At 34.2% G+C, this 23,085-nt stretch overlaps 2 protein-coding genes and 1 long non-coding RNA gene across 5 annotated transcripts; 1 reads left to right on the top strand and 2 right to left on the bottom strand.

Annotated features, from left to right (window-relative positions):
* Positions 1-8,449: 8,449 nt before the first annotated feature.
* On the bottom strand, positions 8,450-9,847 carry LOC116003664 (metalloendoproteinase 2-MMP-like). 2 transcript variants are annotated; one of them, XM_031243567.1, is made up of 2 exons: positions 9,445-9,847; positions 8,450-9,226 (listed from the first exon to the last, which is right to left on the bottom strand). In XM_031243567.1, the coding sequence occupies exons 1-2, from the start codon at positions 9,839-9,841 to the stop codon at positions 8,511-8,513; spliced, it is 1,113 nt and encodes a 370-aa protein (XP_031099427.1). In that variant the 5' UTR covers positions 9,842-9,847; the 3' UTR covers positions 8,450-8,510. The 2 variants fall into 2 exon arrangements, with proteins under 2 accessions (XP_031099427.1, XP_031099428.1); XM_031243568.1 differs by having other exon boundaries at positions 8,450-9,217.
* Positions 9,848-11,234: 1,387 nt separating this feature from the next.
* Positions 11,235-14,700, bottom strand: LOC116003666. The gene is made up of 3 exons (XR_004094694.1): positions 13,995-14,700; positions 12,334-12,831; positions 11,235-11,714 (listed from the first exon to the last, which is right to left on the bottom strand). It is a non-coding gene; the product is annotated as an uncharacterized LOC116003666 (long non-coding RNA).
* A 5,042-nt stretch (positions 14,701-19,742) lies between these two features.
* On the top strand, positions 19,743-22,010 carry LOC116004858 (two-component response regulator ARR4). Of its 2 annotated transcripts, none has more exons than XM_031245042.1 (5): positions 19,743-20,108; positions 20,198-20,274; positions 20,397-20,474; positions 20,608-20,675; positions 21,501-22,010. In XM_031245042.1, exons 1-5 carry the CDS (start codon positions 19,949-19,951, stop codon positions 21,808-21,810), a joined length of 693 nt encoding a protein of 230 aa, XP_031100902.1. In that variant the 5' UTR covers positions 19,743-19,948; the 3' UTR covers positions 21,811-22,010. The 2 variants fall into 2 exon arrangements, with proteins under 2 accessions (XP_031100902.1, XP_031100903.1); XM_031245043.1 differs by having other exon boundaries at positions 19,949-20,108; positions 21,504-22,002.
* Positions 22,011-23,085: the final 1,075 nt, after the last annotated feature.

Genomic DNA, 23,085 nt, shown 5'->3' with positions numbered 1-23,085 from the left:
GAGATCACAAAGATGATTAATTAATGGTTAAAAGCAAAAGGGAAATTGAAGGCATGCATTCAGAATCGCAATCAGTGAGATGGGATTGTGGGAATGATTGCGAAAGCTGACCCAATAAACATTCATTAGGCATACGATTGAAATATATATGTTATTATTGCGTAATAATTTCCCCTTCCCACCAATGTTAATTAATTATCACAAAATGTGAGTCCACACTCCATAAGAGTATTTGGCTCATGCCTTTATTTTTTCTTAAATAAAAATGAATTTATTACAAACAAAACAAAAAATAAATAAAAATTTAGGGGATAAAAAGTTGAGCTTAAACCAACAATAAATCAATCTTCCAACATATATGATACTTTATTATGACACTTAAAAATTATAAGTTGGGAGGATTTAGTAATCAGAGAAATTCTTTATTTTTTTTTGGAGAAAATAGAAAACAAAGAATATGTTTACTTATACATATATTCAATTTAATACAAATAGAGAATTAAAAATTTTAAAAATATAGAGAATTAAAATAAATAGACCATAATTTTATTCTCGTGCACGTTTTTGGATTTTCCCTGACCGCTACTACTCTCTATGTTCCTCCTATCTCTCTCTTCTTTTTTTCTTGAACCCCAAGTATTTTTATGACAATAATAGTTTTTCCCTTTTTGGCTTCCCTCTCCTCGTGCACAAATTTTGTACCCTCCCTCTCCTTGAGAATTCTGCTCCATCCATTGGTTCCGGGTTGCTACTACCTTCAGATTATCTCTGGGGTGACGGTCGGTCATGAGTTTTTTTTGGATATGTCGTGGATCAATGCCCCACCTCACTGTAGACCAAGCAAATGGTGAAGTCCCTCGAACTTCACAGTTTGAATACGGTTACGAACTCGGACCATATAAATGAGTGATTAAAATGTGATATTTACTTTTGATTTCCAAAAAAAATCTGCACCGCGGTATTTCAATGTGTGCTTTGAGTAAAGTTCGCCTTCTGACTATAACTAGCAAAGGACATTTTTTTGAACTATAGATTTTTTCAGTTATGGTACACTAGAACTCTACACATCGATACTAATTCTGGTCACATCATTGACATCAAAGAGGAAAATATATTTTGGCGATTGCTATTGTCCATTTAAATTATAAACTTGTTGCGTAACAGTTACAACTTCTCCCAAACATTCAAGTACACCCACTAGTCTTTTCTTATAGCATCCATATTTGGTTTGCAACTACTTCTTAGTTTTTCATGTATTTATTTATTTATTCTTATTTGAATGTGTGAGGTCTGTATACAGTTGGCACGACATCATATATTCAAGATCCTGCTGTTTTGCCCACATAAAGCAGGGCAACAATTAAATGACTCGTTAGTTAGCGTTTGTCTTGTCTTTTATGGATCAAAATCACTTTTCACAATATAAAGTTAGCTAGGGACATTTCATTGTAAAATTTTCAAACTTTACTATAGAATTTGATTCAAATCATTTTATTTGTTTGTTTATTTTTGTTGTTTTGGAATGAGATTCAAATTTATATGTAATGATTGTTGAAAATTTTGAATGAAATTAGGTTGTGAGTAATTATTATGATGCATTATTTTGGGTAGAATTTGTTAATAATTTTAATTGGGATTAGGTGGTGAGAATATGGTCGATTTTAAAGAAATAATGGTAATGTGCGATAATTTAAATTAAGGAGAAAAAATGCAGTAACATTTTGCTAAATAATTCAATCTTTAAAGTGCATTTTGTAATATTACAACATGGTGCACTTTTGAAACGCTATAAAATGTATACTGTGTTATATGAAAGTGCACTCTATAATTTTGCTAAGTGTACCATATAGTGTTGTTAAGTTTACTTTAATGTTTTTGTGAAAAGTGTAGTGCTACTATGTGCACTTTTAGGAGGTATATATATATATATTTGAAATAAAACACCATAAATTTCATTAATAAGACTCCGATCGAATTACATCAAAAATAAAATAAGGGGCGAGGCGAACCAAGCCCTATAATCAGCATTGAAAACGGCTTCCTGAGCTACCTAATGGGCCGCCGTATTCGTGGATTGCTAAACAAAAGAAAAGTTAATATATATTCTGAAACTCATTAGCTAGTACACGAATGTCCTCAAGAACTAAATTGAAATAATTAAGAATCATAAGAAGCGTTTTTTAGTCTTTGTATGACCAGGAGCGCATCCGGTTCAATCTACAACGTATCAAGGCTAAAATTGGTTTTTAATTTGTCCAGAAAAAAATGAACTTAAAAAAGAAATACTCATTCTATCTCATTTAATATGTACATTTACTATTCATTTGTCAAATCAATACTTCTTTCTTTGTTTTTTTTTAAATAACATTTTCTTATAATTTTTACATTAAATTTTTGTGTTTAATAATACTTTTAATATAATTTCTAAATATATAAATATTATATACTAATAATAAACTAAATACTGTCCTATTTAAAAAAATAAATTATAAATAATGTAAAGTAAGATCGAGCAATAAACTAAGGTTAACTGTACATCATACATGCCATAAGGTATACCAACTAATATTAAGATGTGATACAACCACACAAGGGGCATTTTCCATAAAATAAAATGAATATATATTGTAAGGCCATGAAAGAGACATGAAACTAAAGTATTATTATGAATTTTTTTTTTTTTGGTTAACAATTGATTATAATGGAGATGCAAATTTTGAATATAAACTAATTATTTAAAACAAATATAACTTATCATCAAATTATGCCTACATTAAATAATTATACTAACAATTCATAATGGCTAAAGGCTTTTCATTTAAATAGTGTGACTTTAATTTGCATCAAAGCTAGGTAGGGGATGTTGATTTCATACCAAATTCAAACACTAAGTACAGATTAGATGTCTTCTCTAACCAATTTTTAATTTGGAGAAAACTATAATTAAAGAATGTGAGGCTTTCATATGTCAGCAAGTTACTGTTATCACTCATGTGTGGTATTTTTAATATACGATTTATTTTTCACATGTGGTTTACAATCTATTATAGCTTAATATAATTTACCTAGTGCATAGTTTGTACACTTTTGATGAGTGGATCGAGTTTCATTATTTGTCACCAAAAAATTGAGAATATATTTATATTAATAAAAATATTCCTTTATTTTTAATGCGACACAAAGTCTTCTTCAAAACTTTTTCAAACTCCATTTTACAAAGTATACAAGTATACTTTGAAAATCAACTTCTTATTTATTCATTATCTGTTCAAAATGTATAAATACGAAATTTATCTTCTCATTTAAGAGAGTTCAAATTCGCTTTGACTTGATCGAAACTGATAGTGACTTTTACTCAAAATAATGTTTCGAAATCATTACTCACATAGTCACATATCATTTAATTCTTTTTGAGAAAATTACATTTTTACCCTCCAATTAAACACATGGTACAAACTTAGTCCATGAATTATATGTTTGACATCTTTAAATCCTAAGTTATGCATGGAGTGACGATTTTGTCCTTGAATGACCAAACCAACCACTTTATTAAGGGACAAATTGATGGTAGAAATAGTCCCGAAGGACTAAAATCACTACTTCGTGAATAACTTGAGAATTAAAGATAATCACGTATAAAATTCAGAAACTAAGTTTGTACTACGAATATAACTGAATTATCAATGTAATTTTCCCATTGTTTTTAATAACAATAAGGGTATATTCCTTGTGACCAGACAGAGGACAAAAAAAGTTGAATATGTTCTCACGCAAGAACCCTAGTTTTGAGGAATCTGAGGAATTGAAGCAATACTGTTTTCTAGGTAGACATTTTCTTGGATGTATCCAATGCATCTCATAGGCTATGCAAATGTTTTCTTATCCAACAATAATGATTTGGAAAGCTGAAAATTGTATGATTAGGAGTGTAAATAAATTGATTTAAAAAATCAACTTGAAATTTACTGGCAACTAGTAATTATATAAACTAAGTCTGTTTTCAAAAAAAAAAAATATAAACTGTCTAATTAGAATAAGTTGTTTAAATCCCTAACCTTGTGACTAATAGTGACACACTCAATATTCCAAGCCTTTGCCTTTATCATATCAAGCACCTTTTTTCGTTTTTTGTTTTTGTTTTTGTTTTTTGTTTTTTTACTTCATTTTATTTTATGTGTTGAATTTAATTAATGAAATTGTATTAAAATATTGGAAAAAATGTCAAATAAGTCATCGAACTTCACCTAAGAAGTCAATTAGGCACCTAAACTTTTTAAAGTAACAATTAAACCCATCAACATTGTATCTTGATGCAATGAAGGCCAAAAACCGGTTAGTGACATGCTATCGGAGATCACAGAGGAGGTGGCCGAAACCTTCACAAGTCTTTTTCAAGTACTACTCTAAGAGACAGCAACGCCTCCACTAAGACTTGAACTCGAACACACCCCCTTTCACATGAGGGTGCAACCGGATGCCACTAGATTACAAGGTCATTGGCGTAAAATTTGAGAGTATTTGACCATTTTCTCTAAAGTATTTATAATATTCAATTTAAAACAAATGCAGAAAGTTTAAATATTAAGAGAAGTTTCTTTATATATATAAAACTCTAAATTTAAAAAATATTTTTTAAAAGTAATACTCTTAACCCCTAACCCAGGATTATATATTGTAAATTCAATTCCTCAATTATTCGAATATCCACATTGGGTTCCCTTGTTTACACTAAAGTGGTATTTTTAGTTCCTAAATGACTAATCTTCGACAGAATTAGTTCCCTCCAACCAAACACTGTAGTTTGGGAATTCACTGAATTGCAATTCAATGCAATTCCCCCCAAACTACATCCTACCAAACATGCCATAATGGATAGAGAAACAGTAAAAAAAATATATTCAGGAAAAGCGTTATAAACACCATACACAAAGCCTACCCAGGCAAAACAAACCAAAATACAAGGCTAAGCATATCTTTGAGTCAAAGAAAGGTCAAGAAGCATGATCCATAAAACAAAAAGAGAATACATTAATGATTAGTAGAAGGGTGCAACATTTATAAACTCAATAAGACTCAAATTGCAAGTTTTTTATTACACTTCTTTGATATCGTGATATCAAAGGTAAAGTTGTTAAAACAAACTAAACTTGTTGAGTCGGCCTGTCCCACACCCTTCAATAAGAACTAGGTGAACTTTGATTTTTGAAACCCGCAAAGTGGCAGACTTTAAAGCATTAGATTTAAGAGCATCCCCAATAGTGGTAGTTTTTAATGAGTTTTTGTAAGTGTGACTAGGAAAGAGAAGATGAGAGAAAAAAAAAAACAAAAAAAAAAAACAAACAAACAAACAAAACAAAGCTGGAAAAAAAGGGAGAAAAGCGTCATTAACGTGCCCGACTGGGCACTGTGTTGCGCTTCACGGGGCGCGAAAATCTATTTTCTTTGGTGGGTCCCACACATATGATAAAAATCAAGGGAGATTTTTTTTCTCTCTCTCATCACCCTCTTTCCTCCACATAAATCTTCCTTTCTCAAAAATCACACCAAAAATTTCTATTAGGGGTGAGCTAAGTGATAACAATAAACACATGTAAATTACTACAAAGAGAGTATTAGAATTATGAGTAAAGTACAACCCATTTGTCATTTAGGCCTTGGGCTATTACAAAGACTATACTTATAAGATTGTTAGAAAATGAAGTGGTGGCCTAAAACTCATGCGAATAGCCCAGTGAGGTGAAGGCCTAGATCTGTTATTCAGGCAAATTATTGCATGGACCATGATCCATACAGCTGTGTGGACCAAAAATAAAAAGTATATTATTTTTATATTGAAGGTACATTATTTTTGTACTGTAAGTACATTATTTGATAGTATATATTAAATAATGTACCTTCAATACAAAAATAATGTACCTTAAAATAATTTACCTACAATACAAAAATAATGGTCCATGCAATAATGATTGTGTTATTCAAAGTAACAGACAACAACGTATCTTCTACAAAGTTGCTTCATTAACGAGGAGGCAAGTAAAAAAAAAAAAAAAAAAAAAACGAGGAGGCAAGTACGATGATCACATGACATTCATCGCAAATTGTGCTCATTCAAACGGATATACTTTACAAATGAAAACTGCTAATTGTAATTTTAATTTTATGGATTCTGAGACTGTATTTATTGGGTGTAAACTGGAAAGGAGGATGATGATGATCACGTGATATTCATTGCAAATCGTGATCATTCAAACGGATACGGTTTTATAAATTTCTGCAGATCTGTTGTAATCCGTTAAATTAGTGTTCATTCTTCTCTCCCTACTCAGAGCTGTGCATAAACTGAGAAACGTGGAACTTACATGGGATTCTGCAGCTCCATTTTTAAACATGAATCTAACAATGCTGTTACCCACTAATGAGATTCTGTTATAAACCTGTAGACCAAAATTGCATTGCTTGCAGAATAAAATGATTCAATAGAGAGTATTGAGAAAACCTGGAACAAAAGAGGTGCCGGGAGTTGAACCCGGGTCTGGAAGGCAATTATCCTAACCGTTGAACTACAAACGCTATTGGTATCCATAGCTCTCGTATACCATTCAACTCATTGATAAAAGGTGTGAAAGGACTGCTGCAACGTACAGATTTCTTACTGCGACGCTGCGAGCCTGATGATCTGATAATCTAATATCAGAATGTCCATTCCCATGGTAGCTTAAGACTATCCTATTTTGGTAAATAAAATTTAAAATCCTAAGTGTGAAGAATTGATTTCTAATGTCACTACTAGTCTCATGGTCAGATATATAAAATAAATTATGCAAATCCTAGTCTTATTATACCTACAAAATTTAACTATTTAAGTTCTAGCAATATAAAATCTTATAGTAAAGATCTATTCTGATCTCATAGTGTGCTCTCAAGTGTGTTTGTGGTACCTAAGTTAAAAGCCATTCTCATGATCAATTTAACCCACAAAAATCACATACAACTTTATTAGGGTTCTATATGCAATTAAGAGTTAAATTACACAAACACAAGCCTTAAAAAAATTAGAAAGATCGAATAGATTCTCTTGAATTAAAAACAACCTATGTAAATAGATATCACTTTGAATTCAAATCTCTATTAAAGTTTAACTACAAATAAAGGTAAAGAAATTGCCCATGAATGTAGTTTGAAACTTGTATCTTCGCTCCCCTTCTCTTTTTCTCCCACCCCCGCCGTCTTTTTTTATTTTTTATTTGGAAGAAGACATATGCATATATAGAGGAATTGAAGAAGATATGAGCACAACATGCAAGAAGAAGACATGAGTAGAGGACAAGAGTGAGGAGTTGGTTGAAGTAGTTCCGTGTTGATTGATGACCTCTTAAATGCTTTGAATATATATTTTTGGGCTTTAATTACTTGTACCTTATACTTTTTAATGGCTTGTACCTTGGTAGGTTCATGAATACACTTATACACCTACCCTTCAACTCTTTATGTAAAAATCATTGAATGTTGTAAAGAAAATCTTAGGTTGGTTTCTTCTCTTTAAAATTAAGGATTTCAAACAATTTTTTTCGGTTGGGCGGAGGCCGGTAAAGGTTAAGTCTAACATTTAATGGTTGGCGAATTGTTGGGCGTAAGCCGGTAAAGAGATTAAAAGGGCCAAGTCCAGCACCCAGCATCTCAAAAATTTGTGGTGGTATAAAGAAATAAAGTTGTGCCTTTGTTATTAGCTATAACTTTTGGTGTAAGTGATGCTATACTTCTTGCGATGTAATTTGTTTATGTTTAATTATTATACCATTTCATGCTACAAGAAGTATTTGATTTACGAAAAACTGTGCAACCGCTATGAGAAAGTGTGCTCTAGATGAAGTCAGCCTTAATAGATAGCACCCACGAAAAGTCTAACTTAAAATCTTGTGATTACCAAAATAACTATCTGACCAATTTGGAAGTACGTTGCTCCCTACTACTTATAAGAGCATCCTTATCAATAGGTTATTTCACAGTTTTTTAGGGGATTTTTTGTAAGTGTGAATAGGAAAGAGAAAGTGGGAGGAGAGGAAAAAATAAAACAAATATGATTTATAAAATTAAAAAAGCAGATCAGTTAGGGTCGCCTCAGGCGCGCGCGTACTGCACGCGCCAGCTGGGCGCATAAAGTGACAGCCACGCACTGAGATGATGCTACCTCAGGAGAAATTTTTTTTAAGGAAAATACATGAAGGATTTGTAGCATTATTGCTCTTAAAAGGATTATCGAGTACATTTTTTTTTCAATAATATTACTTACAATTTTCCTTTTAAGTAATAAACTCTTTATTCTTGATTAGTATTATATTTTTCCGTATAAATATTATATTTCCATCTTGACTGACTCGTTTCATAGATAAGAATTCATAAAAGACCTCATAGAAGAGTCACTCATACAATTCAGAGGTAAAAACAAATATTGAAATGTAAGATACCACATCAAAATTTATTTATTTATTTTTAGAATAAATAGGAAAAGTTTAAAAAAGAGATATAGGTAATAATACAATAACCAATAAAAACTTATGAACCCAATAAGCATCAGAAACAATGGCGGAGCCACTTGTGTCCCTCTGGTTACTGGGAGTCAACGTCGGCAATGCACCATTTGGGTTCGGGTTCGACCCGTAAAGCTCTTGGACCCCTTGAATATCATCGTCGGTCAGCTCCACTTTCCGGGTCATCGCCGGCAATGTCGGGTACATGATTGCCCCTTCCACCGACGAGTGACCCAAACCCAATATATGCCCGATTTCATGAACCGCAACCGACTCCAGATCCGTGGCGGATAAGACCGACCCGGCCGAGCTCAAGAAGTCGCCGTCGAGCACCCAATTCTCGTCGCCGTCCATGTGGAGCCGCCCGTCCGGCGGGGAAAACGCGTGGGCCAGCGTCCCCAACGCGCCGTCGAACGGGTCCCCGTCGCCGTGATCCCCTCTGAAAAACCCGACCCGAATATCCGCTGCACTGAACGACGCCGTTTCCGTGAAAGTCAACGGCGTCACTTCCGACCACCGGTCAAACGCCCGAGCAAAAACCCCCTTCACCACGTCGGAGAGCTGATTCTCCGGCAGGAACGCGAAGGTCAGCTCCGTCTTTCCCGCCGGCCACCGCGGCTGGCCCTGAAAGAAGGAGTAATGCGCCACGCCCGGGGCAGTTCCATTCGACGACCCCGCCTTAAAGTTGCCTGTCCTCACTGTGTTAGATATAAATAATTTAACCATACAGTCTACAGAAAACTAACTTCATGCGAAAACAAAAACAGTTTAATTATTTAGTCCTATCAAATTACTTAATAAGCATAGTCACTACTTAATTAAGGCTTAATATATAATATATATTATTAGAGAAAATCTTACTTAATTAAGGCTTAATATATAATATATATTATTAGAGAAAATCTTACTGACGAACCATTTATGATATCCGCATTTCCGCATCTGGGTATGACCAAATGCCCGATGGTCGGCGCGTCGAGCTCGCCGGTGGGTTTAAGGTTGAAGTTGAGCTGATAAGTTTTGACGGCGGACTTGAGAATATCGTCAAAGTCGTCGGTGAAGTTGGAGGCGAAAGAGGCGTTAATGTAGCCGAAATGCTGGAAATAATTCTTGAGTTTTGCTAATCCGGCTATGTTCTTGCCGGTGTGGGAGCCCAGAAATTTCTGGAAAACGTCCCAGCCGGCGCTGCCATTTCCGACCAATGTACGAGGAATGGATGAAATGTTTGGGAAGAAATGGGCACTGCTTGGATTTAGAATGCTTGAAAACGAAAGGAGTAAAGTATAAAATCCAAGAAATATATAAGCTTTCATTTTGGATTTGAGTTAGATTGACTGAGTTGAAGTAAAGCAAGAAGCTTTATAAGGAGCCATGAGGTTTGAGGTGGGGGTGTTGGCGAGTTGACGTGTGATAAGTATTTTTTTTTGTTTGAAGTTTGAACACATTTTATTTTATTTTTTATCACTCTTAAAATAGTATAATTAAAAATATACAATAGCGGTGGTGGTGGTGGGTGGTGGGGTAGTGAGTGGTGGTGGGGGTGGTGGCGACGACGGGAGTGATGGGTTGTTCCACTGCTACAAACAAAAAATGACTTCCCAAAAAAGGGAAGTCATTTTTCGAAAAATCACATCTATTTTTCATCGACTACACCCCTATTTTTTATTGACTTTCATTTTTAGCTTCTAGCCAAACACTGAAAACCTGGATTTTCAGGTTTTCAAACACATCCTATGAAGTAGAATAATGTAAATTATGAGTTATAAAAATGTATGTTGCAGTAAGTTGCGTGAAAAAAATATTTACGCAAAATAACATCATTTTTTTAACCGTGGTCCACACAGATGTGAGGACTACTGTCCACGCAATAACTGTTGAAAATTGGGGGTATGGTAAATGAACAAAATTATTTGTGAGCTACACAAATTTGATTTGATTATTGTTAAATTGAGCTTGATCTATAGTAGCTCAAGTAATGAATCAAGGCGAATTTGAGCTTCTCAAAACACAATTGAGTAACTCACGAGCTTAATTCGGAGTTACTAAGTTAATAGTTTAACCAAGTTATCTGTAATTGTCCCAAATTAAAAATATATAATAAAGCTATAATCCATTTAATAGCATTAACATAATAACATGATACGGAGTATTATTCTTGACATTTTGATAATACCCCAAGTGTAACATTAAAAGAACTCAATCAAGTTAAATATTATAAAGAAAGGGTAGGGATGGACTTTGTCAAACAATGATTAATTGATCATAGTGCCATGTTACTTACAGTTAATGTGAGTTGCAGAGTTGGACTTTTTTTTCTTTTTTTCTTTTTTTAATTTTATATCAACTTGTAGTTTAAAATATAGTTTCATAAAATATAATTTGAAAATTTAAAAAGAATAATTTTAAGTATGTAAACATAGTTTTTTTTTTTTTTTGAGTATTATTGAGCCTCGAACCCACCCCGAAAGGTCTTTAGCAGTATTTAAACATAGTTAAAAGTTAAAGATATAACTAAAAGCCGTTTAAATAAATAAATAAAAAAGTAGCCAACTACCAAGTAGTGTGATAGCATTCCGTTTGTCATTCTAAATGGGTGGTCATATAAGTGTAGAACAGATACTACTTTGTAAACAATCATAAGTATTTAAAAAAATAAGTATATTATTTATTTATTTATTTTTAAATTTCATTGATATAAAACAAATTAATGATATCATATCATGATGAAAACATATCATGAACATTTTATGTTCCATTTACATATTTTTGACATACCTTCTAATACAATGATTTAAATTAAATTTAAATAATTTTTTATGGCAAAAACTTGTGTAAGACCGTCTCACGAATCTCAATTCGTAAAACGGGTTGGATATTTTATAATATGGGTCAATATGTGGCGCACGATCTCAAGCTCCTACCTTTGCCGAATGCAAACATACGCTCTTGCCTGGGTCAACTCCTTTGCCAAGCTCGGAACAAGTATCGACCGATTCAGCGGAGAAAACCCCACTTGGAACAAGAAGTTCCTCTTTTGAATCTCACCTGACTTCATCTCAAGTGAAACCTCCGGCGTCACCTTTTGAGTTCTATGTCGTCACCTGCATCAAGGATATTCTCGTTGGGTCCGTCCATTTCCTACTCAGCAGCTGCCCATGCAGTCAAGGCATCTGCCAGAATTCCGACCTTAAAAATAATACTTTATCACATAAATGTAAATCTTCAAATCACACATATATAATCAAAACTGTAAGCAAAGATAATACTTCATTGCACAAATATAATACACAGTCTACAGGTATACATAATCAAATACTTTAAGCATTAAACATAATACTTTATATCACAAATCTAATGTTTTATAGCACAAACATAATACCAAATCTGAACATAGATATAATCAATACTTTAACCATTAAACATAGCACTTTATAGTACAAATCTAATACTCCGTCTGCACTAGATATAATCAATACTTTAAGCATTAAACATAATATTTTATAGTACAAATCTAATACTCCGTCTACAGGTAGATATAATCAATACTTTAAGTATTAAACATAATACTTTATAGCACACAAATCTAATACTTCATAGAGCACAAATCTAATACACTGTCCGCATGTAGATGTATTTAATACTTTAATTTAAGCATTAAACATAATACTTTATATCCTAAATGCAATACTTCATAGCACAAATATGTAATCAATACTTTAAGCGTTAAACATAATACTTTATCACATAAATGTAATACTTCAAATCACAAATATATAATCAATACTTTAAGCATTAAACATAATACCTCAACCAAGACCTTGTGGTCTAGTGGCACCAAGTTACACTCTCATATGGGAGGTTGCGGGCTGAAGGCTTAATGGAGGCAATATTGACTCTTTGTGCTTCAGTAGTAGATTGAGAAAGTAGTTATGAACAAATACTACATTGTAACAAAACAATCGGATGTGTACGAGCAATAAATCATAGACGAATTCATATGTGATCGGCTGTGTGTAAGGATGTCAAGGGAACGCCCCCCGGGCGTTAGGCGTACACCCCCCAGGATTAGTTGTTCAAGCGTTAGGCGTACATGCTTGGGCTCTCTGCTGGGAGGTCAGGTCGGCACTGAGCACATGAAAGCTAAGATTACAGCCTACCAGTCCGCCGACCTAATGAACCTTCAGGTTGGGTCGGCCATCAACAAATTTCTAGTCGGTTAAGGTTGAGGTTTTTCCGGCTGCCAAGACGATTCGTAACCGACCAAGTACTTGGTATGGAGGGCTCGTAGACCGATATATATTCCCTATCAATAAACATTAAACATAATACTTTATAGCACAAATCTAATATCCATAATATTAACTCATAAACTATAACCCAAATTATATTGACTTGACCCATCTCACAAATTGTGACACATGAGACGGTCTCACACAAGTGTGACTCATTTTCTATTTATTTTCTTATTCTTTGATATATATATATATATATATATATATATATATATATATATATATATATATATATAAATAAGAAATTTGTAAAAGAAAGGCAAATAATGAACTGCCCATTAGACCACTAGTTTACCTGCCTAGCAAGCTTTCTTGACCTCATAAATTATGTCCCAATTCTTCTTTAAAAATCAAGAAAAATTAAATTTACTTATAAAACAATTTATTAATAAATCATTGAAATCTGTAACTATTTAACTTACCAACAAATTTATATAGGTAAATCATTAAAATTTGTAAATACTTAATCGGTAGTTAAATTTGATGGTATTTTGTTATTTTTAGTGCTCATTTCTTGTTTGATACATATTGACAATGAAAACAAAGTTTGACTAATATATATTCTCCAAAAATCTTTCATATCATGACGTGACAATAAAAATTTTTGATTTTTTTTTTAAAAATTCATTGGTTACCTCCAAATGTTTAACTACAAGATTGTAAGTTTATAATCACAAGACAATGAGTCAAAAAAATAAATAAAAAAATCAAAGGTTACACAAGTATATCATAATACGTGACTATCATATGCATAACTTTAGCAAGATAGTGAATATCAAATTATTAAAGGAAGATAATTTGACACACAAGAAATTGATAATTTGATATCATAGTTAAAGATCGTCTCCTAATCTACAGGGTCATGCCCTAAAATTTTCAATAAAGCACAACATTTATTTTTACACATAATAAGATTTTTGAATTATAAAAACAGGCCAACCGCCTATTTAAACACCAAATCTAGTATATAACTTTATGAAAATGAGTTTTTTTTTCTTTTTCTTTTTTGCTAAAATGTTCTCTCGACTATAGCTCATTCTCAATTTTATATTTCAACTTTCAATTGCACTAAATGTGATCTTTCAACCTTCAAAAGCTCACCCAATCAATTCAGTCTTCCGTTAGATATTCTGTTTATTCACTGTATACTCAACATAGGCAGAAAATATTTTACCTTTAACTCTGCTACTCCGTGCAGAGCATCCTCTTTCTCTCTAGCCTTTTTTTCCGCTTCCTTCTTTTCCTCCGGCAGTTGCCGGCTCTCTCCTTTCTTTCCGGCGGTCGCCGCCTCCGCTTGCGTAGCGGAGGCGGCGCCTGCCCTCTTTGACAACTGCCACCGTCCTCTTCTTCTCCCTCGCACCTCCGACTTGCACCACCGCGGCTCCTCCACCTCTCTCCTCCGCCTCCCACCTCTGCGCCGGTCACCAACACCACCCATCTTCGCAGCCTCGCCCCACCCATCGCCGCAACTCCTCCGCCTTCCACACCGTAACACCTTTAACTCCCACTCTCACCGCACCTCCGCCGCCACCACCGCAGCATCTCCTCCGCCACCGCGCAGCCAAGCCCTCGCCTCTCACCTCCGCCCCACCGCCGGTAACGCAGCCACGCCTTTGCCTCCCACCGCCGCCGCTTCAGCTTCCTCTCCCGTCTCTCTTTCTTTTAATAAAATAATATATTTAGTTTGTTGGGTTTTGTGTTGGTAACTTGGAATCCGTGATTTTTGAGCCACCAACCTATTTTGGTTTTTCCACCCTACTTTTCATCTTTCTATGCTTTTGTCTTTCTAATTAATATTGTGTACTTTATCTCGTTTGTTTTGACGAGTTGTCCATCTCGTTTTTTTGACGAGTTTCTATCTCCTGTTCTTTTGACGGGGTTCTAATGGTGCGCTATATGAGTAAAATAGTCTTGGTGTGCGCGTTATTCCTCCGGGGCAGCGACGATGACAATATCAAATTGCCTCCGAACCATAATATGCTTTTCAGCCCGTTCGGCAGGCAACCCCTTATAAATTTCAGGCGGGAATTTTGTCAATGGATGAATTGAAGACCTTGGTGGTGTGCAAGACTTTTCAACGAGGCTTGCCTATTTTTAGCCAGATTATTGAAGACTCAAAAGAAGCTTTAAGTCCTTATAAGGATCTTAACTTCAACTTTGTAAAACATTTTGCGATTCAAATTTCTATAGCTTGGCTAAGAAAGTTGTATCTTTGTCATATTGTAATTCTCTTGCGCTTTGTTGTAATTGTTCGATCCTCTGATTAATGAATTAATGTTGTTATTGTTGTTCAAAAAAAAAAAACATACGCAGAAAATTAGATATTTAATGTGGGAGGTCAAAGAGTCAACCATGACAGCCTATATACAAGAATTTCATTGTATTTTGTGAAAAAACAATGTTAAAGAATATTCTATATTTCTATTCTAGAACATACAATGAAACATAGTGGCTCTGAAGAGTCAACCATGACAGCCTATACGGTTATACTTTTCCAAGATCCCATCGAATTCATCGTACTTTCCCAGGGGCCGCCGGCAACGCCTCCATGCGGTCTATATAAACCCCATTTCACCTATCCATCCACCCATATATCGTCCTACGTTAATTAACCCCATATCAGATTAAACCAACAACGTAAAATGATGTCATCGTCGTCGTTCAGCGTATCCCGCAAGAACTCCGGCCGCCGGGCGGCAGACACGTGGGATCCAGAAACTCTTAGCAGCGAGCCGGCGAGCGGAGGAGACAACGGTGGGTTTACCTCAAAGTTGTCGAGCAAGATGAGCCAACAGTTTGAGGCGATTAAGGTGGGGTTTCGACGGATTAAGGAGAGCGAAAAGTTGGATAAGATTATGGTCTTAAGCTCCAAAGGCGTGGAGAAAGTGAAGGATGGGGCGTGTTCTGGTTTTCAGTGGATAAAGGACAAGTGCCGCAACACTGCTCACAATTCACGAGTCGTCATTGTATGATACATATATACAAGAAGCAAAATAGCAAATAGATCTGTTCAGCTCTCCCATCTTTAGAGGTGTCTGTAATTTAGCGTGTCTGCGGACAATAGAAATTTTAGATTACACCGAAAAAATAGATCAGATGTAATATATATAGGATTGATGAGTTTTGCATTTAAGTTGCATGTTTTAATTTGTTATGTATGGATATTGAATTAATTAATTAATTTTGGTATTTTTGTTTATTTGTGTTTCTCTTACAACTGAATGTCTAATATATAGAGTTTATGAACTTAATGATTTATTGACGTAAACTAAATCAGCTATAAATAGTGTCCATAGGAGAGAAGATAGTAAGAAGTTATAACAACTATACAAAGATAGAATATGTCAGTCACATATGTCCTTAATATAATACTCCGTAGTTATTAGCAACAAGCTAAGTTTCAATAAGAAGACAAATTATTGTATGGACCATAGTGCTACGTGGACCATAACAAAAATAAAGTACATTTTTATATACTAAAAATACATTTTTTATGTATTGAATATACATTATTTGATAGTATTGTTCACACGATTGTAATTGAATTAAGAATACATATATAACTACATCATGCAACTAAAATTTAGACTAATTAAAGTGTAATTAAGAAAATGAAAATCAGGCAGATACAATAAATTTTTACCTAATTTGAAAAAATTCTCCTAATTTGTGGATTAGACACCTATACTAGATGATAATATAATTGACTAAAATAAATACATTGAGCAATCAAATCATTACACAGTCAGAATTAACTTGCTAACTTGACGTCACCCTTACGGCCTTACTTAAAACTTCTTAGAGTTAGAACACGAGCTCTATTAGTACCCGGCCACAAGACTCTTTCTTACTTTCACCACAAATTTTCATTATTGTGGTATGTCACTCATACCATGAATTCTATTCTAGTAGTGGGAATGATCGGTTACTTTGAAGATCCACGAAATTCTAATAGTGATAATCACTTTTATCATTATTATTATTAAAATAGCCTTTTTAGCTAGCATTCTTCTTGAATTGGGTGTTATTTTATAAGATTTAAATGTTATCTACATAAAGTTTTTAAGAAAATTGAATTATCAAGTATTCTTCTCACATCCCATAGGTACCAAATCAATGGAATAGAACACAGTTAATATGAAAAGGAACTATGATACAAGGACAATTTATATCGTGGATCAAAATACAGAATGTATTGTGCATCCCATACCAAAACGGACTTAATAAGAATTTGAAACATCCGCACAATAATAGATATTTAATATGGGAGGTCAAAGAGTCAACCATGACAGCCTATATACAAGAATTTCATTTTATTTTCTGAAAAAAAAAATGTTAAAGAATATTCTATATTTCTATTCTAGAATACACGATGAAACATAGTTGCTCTGAAGAGTCAACCATGACAGCCTATACTTTGTCAAGATCCCATTGAACACAATCCAATTCATCGCACTTTCCCAGTGACCACGGGCAACGCCTCCATGCGGTCTATATAAACCCCATTTAACCTATCCATCAACCCATCATCCTGGTGTAAGCTTAGCTCAGCTAGTCTGTGTGTCGGGATCCTTAACTACACCGTTATTAGGTAAACAACGCTTTTAAAGTAGTGTTATTGTAACACGGCATATACATTTTTTTCTGGTTTAGTTGTTATCCTTTTTCTATAGAGTGTCAGGATAAGTTGACGTTGTCTCTATTTCTCAACACATCATACGTTAATTAACCCCATATCATATTAAACCAACAACGTAACGATACGATGATGTCGACGATTAAGGTGGGGTTTCGACGGATTAAGGAGAGCCAAAAGGTGGGTAACATTATGGTCTTAAGTTCCAAAGGCGTGGAGAAAGTAAAGGATGGGGCGTGTTCTGGTTTTCGGTGGATAAAGGACAACTGGACATTGTATGATATATCAGATCTTTTCAGGTGTCCATCTTTAGACGGGTTTGTAATTTAGCGTGTTCGACGGTAGAAACCTTAGGTTACACCGAAGAAAAAATAGATCAAGTGTAATATATATAGGATTGATGAGTTTTGCATTTGAACTTTGAAGTATATGTTTTAATTTGTTATGTATGGATATTGAATTAATTGATTAATTAATTATGGTATTTATATGTTATGCGTGCTGCGCTTTATGTTATGACGTTTTTCATTTTTGTGACAATAATAAGTTTATTTGTGTTTCTCTTATAACAAAATGTTTAATACTCCATAGTTATTAGCAACAAGTTTAATTAAGAATACATAACCACATCATGCAACCAAAATTCAGACTAAACGGTACGAGTTATTGGGCCTATGGACACTACTGGGCTCAAGAGGAAGAAAATTGATAATGGGCCTACTCACATTGTTGAAGTCTGCTGGATGGAGGAAGTATTTAGCTCATCTACTGGGCCAAAAAACTTGCAATGGTAAGTCATTTAACCAAATCTCTCTATGATAAGTCACGACGTCATGTCTCGAATCGAGCAGAACTTGGCTAACATGGCCGACGCCCAACATCATCTCACTCAATGGTCAGAAGTGCATGACAAAGATGATTTCCAACTTTCACACCATTCTGACTTCATCGATTGGTAAAAACAAAATGCTGGCTGGCTCGAGATTAATGTGGATGTTGTTGTAGACACTACCGAGTGACGAATGTGTTTCAATGACTTGTAAGAGATGATCAAGGGGCTTTCATCGCAGCAGCTAGTCTCCCCTGGCCTGACATTTACTCAGTCAAGGAGGCAGAAACCCTCGGCTGGATGAAAAATCAGAACTACACTCACAATTTGATCTTATTTTATTAGATGTAAAATATTTATTATCATCCCTTCCTGATGTTTTTATCTCTTTTGCCAAACGATCAGCAAATCATATTGCCTATATATTAGCTCGGGAATTATTTCTATATCTGACCGTAAGGAGTAGGCTGTCTTCCTGACCATATATTTACAAAGGTTTGATTTTGGCTAAGTTGTCTAGTATCATTTGTATACTTAACATTTATAAGGAAAATTAATCTTATGGTTGATGCACCATATATTTACAAAGTATATTGATATTTTTCTTTTATCAATTTCATGATAACCAACAATTTATACGTAGTATAATATTTTGAATGAATATATTTACTATTTTTGTATTAATATAGTAATATTTTTACTGATAACATAAAAGTCAACAATTTATTTAACATTTTGAAGAAAAAAAAGTTGCATTTACAATTTTTATAAGTGACTTGATAAATTAGTGTATATAATTCTTTAGAATTAAAATCATAGTTTTTAAAATTAAAATTACATTAATTTAAGATTTTGACTACGAATTTGTCAGGAACGGGAAATTCTCATCTCGCCTAATTATTCACGAGAACGTGGATGAGGACTATTTTCCGTTCCCCGTCGGGGAGTATATTCCCCGCCCCGCACCGCCCCGTTGTAATCCCTAATGAATAAAGAGATTATATTTAAGCTATAAAATCAGTCACATTCACAGTTCTTCTCCTCAAATAAGGTAAAATGAGGAGGAAAATTGTGAATTTTAATCGATCTTAGGACTTAAATCCATTTATTCAGGCTCAAATTGAGATATTAAGTTGAAAAGAACAAAAATACCCTTAACAATTTTAAATTTTTACACGTTTTAAACGGATGGGTGACCGACGTGATGAACTTTGACACTAAAATAATAATTATGGATAAAAGTTAGTACTAAAACAATAGTTGTTAGATCAAAATTGATTGAAATTAAACACGTAGACCAAAAATATTATTTTGTTAACAGTCGTGGAACCAAAATTGGTATTGCTCCATTAAGAACATTAAACAAGTATAATAGTGCTATGGGGGGAGTAGCTTTCCAAAAATGCCCTTGAATGTACACATTCAAAAATCAGAAGAGAAAGAGACGGCCTAGCCTTGTATATGTGCTGTGCGCGAGGAAAGATGGCAACGTGCATCGTATAGGAAATCGCACAGCAAATCATATAGGAAATCACAGAGATTCAGTTTCGATTTTGTTCTTGCCATATATCATATGAGCTTCAAATCACCTACACCACCATAATCTTTTGCTTTTTTCCTGAAAAAGCAAAAGCAAGCTTGCGAATTCAGCTGTGTGGGAGAGATGGCGAGGAACGGGGTGTTTTCACGGTGGCGGAGGGCTGAGGGACCCGCCGGATTGTCGCTTCCCTCAGAATCTCACGACGTTCATGTCCTCGCCGTCGACGATAGCCTCGTCGACAGGAAAGTAATCGAGAAATTGCTCAAAATTACATCCTGCAAAGGTGGAATTTCGCCCTGAAAATTCGCAACTGCTTTGTTAGTTTCCATGTTCACTGAGATTGTAAGAAAAACGAATATTTGTTTGTTGCAGTGACAGCAGTGGATAGTGGGAGTAGAGCTCTGCAATTCTTAGGATTGGACAGGGAAGAGAGTTCTGTTGGGTTTGATGTAAGTGAATTCCATAAATTTGATGATTTTTTTTTTTTTTTGTCTCTTTCATAATGTAGAATATTTATGGGTTTGGAATCAGCAAAATTTGATTGATGATTGTTTTGTGGATGTGAATTTAGGGTTTGAAGGTGGATATGATAATCACAGATTATTGCATGCCTGGAATGACGGGCTATGAATTGCTCAAAAAGATTAAGGTCCCTTTTCTGTACTATATTTTTAGTTGTTTCTATTTTGGCTTGTAAGACATGCTGATAAAAAACTGACTTGAACTGGAAAAGTATTTGTGTTCATTTATTTTATTTTTACCTAGTTTGTTTTTATGAACAGGGATCATCTTTTAGGGAAATTCCTGTTGTCATAATGTCATCTGAGAATGTTTTGGCAAGAATTGACAGGTATTTTTTAATGTACTAGTGTTGATTTCTTCAATGCCTGCTTTGTTGTTGTTTCCATTTTGAGATTGCCATGAATTTACAACTGAATATTGGACTATACTTCATTCAAGAACACGAAAACCTCTTTTTAATCATTCGAGATGGTTTGACTGTTTAACATTACTGTTTAAACCCTCCACAGGGTGTGAATGTTCTTGTTTGTTTCTTAAAGGAAAATAGAACGAAGAAGAGTAAATGCACGAAAATTGCAGATCCTATCATTCTCCTTCTTTCTTATTGAAATTTTGTTAGGAAAAAGGAGGTAAAGAGACGCAGAGAGCTCCGATTGGGATTGCCATTTGTTAACAATAAATTGTTTGCTTGATTGACTTTAGAGAAACAGTTTGTTAATCAGTCTGTCATTTTTTTTTTTTTGAAAACTTAATCAGTCTGTCTTAGATGACTTAAATCAATAAACTGATTGCCACTTGTTCACTAGTTTAATGCATTTAACATACTATAATAGTGCGTTGGAGATCATGCAATAGAAAATCATATTCAGAGATTTCCAATGTTGTTTATCCATAAAGAATAGCCGTTTTGTATAAAAATTTAGTTCTATTGTGGTAAACTTTGAAGGAAATGCACATGATTTTGGGATCCCTCAATTCACCTACTTGAACTGTAAATATGTACTTTACTAAACAGATAAAAAACAGAGTACTTTTCTGCCTAAATAGTTTTCTTTCCAGAGTTGCTTTTGTTCTGATGGTTTACTATAAACACATTGCACTTAGACGAACCGTTTTCGATGTAAAATCTTCTGTTGCCTTTATGTGATAATAGCAGATGTCTGGAAGAGGGGGCGGAAGATTTTTTGTTGAAGCCAGTGAAACTGTCGGATTTAAAACGATTGAAGAGTCACATGTTTGGCGAGGACGACAAGAATCCAAGAGAAGACAGTGGGATAAACAAGCGAAAGTTACAAGAAATGTCCGAGGATTCATCGCCTCCCTTACCTTCACCATCACCATTGCTGTCTCCAAATCCGTCAACCGATCTTTCATCATCATCATCGTCATCGTCCTCCCCACCCTCCACTTCATCATCACCTTCCTCACCTGAACTACTTGAATCTCCTAAGACAGAGGAATGAAACAAGAATACTAGGTATAACATTAGTTCTTTCTTTTCTTTTCTTTCTTCTCCATGTGTTATACAACAGCAAAGCCAATTACCCCCTCCTATATCCTATGTGCGGTTTTTGTTGGCTTGTAATTTTTTAAACTTATTATTATTATTGATTTTCAAATGTTGGTATTCTTAATTTCTTAGTCATTTTGTGTGATAACACAATCTTGAAATTGCATTATATAAAATAAAATGAGAAAGGGAGTAATATATAGAAAAAAATATATAGTGGGTGAGAGAAATGAAAATGTGGGATTTAGAATGATTTGATTCTGATAAGATGTTATAATGTAGTCAATTCTTGTCTGGTAAAAGGAATATTAGATTCGGATTTGAGTTGGACATGTTTGATATGTTCCCTTTATACAAGGGTATGGGGGACCCCTTTCCATCTATACCCCTTCCTCTCTGCACACTTTGTCTCACAATATCTGCAAACCCATACAATATATAATTCATAACTTCACCCCGTTAATTTCAATTTTGTCTCCTCCGCTATGTCTTATTTAATTAAGAGTTAATTTCAACTTGTTTTTGGTGTCAATTTTAAATTTAGTCTCATACTATTATTTTTGTCATTTAACATTTCAAATTAAAATATTTTGAACACTTTTAATTTTTCTGATGATTTTTTTCAATGAAAATCCCTTTTAGATAAGGGTATTTAATAAGGCAATAGATATTTTATTGATAATATATGGATCCGTAATACAATCCAAGTAGAATAATAAAGGAGCTTAGGAGGCTCTATAAGGGTTGGTATGGGAAGTGCACTAAGTTTAAGAAATCAGATTCCTTTGCTAATCTAGAGAGGTATCTATTTATGGTGTCAAAATAGGGACACATGTTGGGCTCTTTGCTGATGGGTATGAATTCTAATGCAGCAGTGCAACACTGACAACTTAGGTCAGTCACAACACGTGTTGATTCCGGAGGTCATATCCATAATAGTAGGCCGAGTGGTGGTAGAATTGAGTCATTGACCATTTTATTGTCTTGTCCCGATCTTGGTGACTGGTTCCCTACCTTGAAGGCGGGATTTAATTTAGGTCTGGTTAGCCTCTTGACCAGGTCATTAGTATGCGTACCATATTACCTCACCACAAGTAAATCTAAATAAATAAGTGTAAACCTTAAATAAAAGTTTATCTAATTTCTAACAAAAGATTTTAAGAGAATATCATTAAACTAGTTTTGGTCAAGTACTATTATCCCCACTACAAATCACAATTTTATTGAA

The sequence above is a fragment of the Ipomoea triloba genome, chromosome 14 (assembly GCF_003576645.1).
Source record: "Ipomoea triloba cultivar NCNSP0323 chromosome 14, ASM357664v1".
Taxonomy (NCBI): Eukaryota; Viridiplantae; Streptophyta; class Magnoliopsida; order Solanales; family Convolvulaceae; genus Ipomoea; species Ipomoea triloba.
This window is presented reverse-complemented; position numbering and strand designations above follow the sequence as displayed.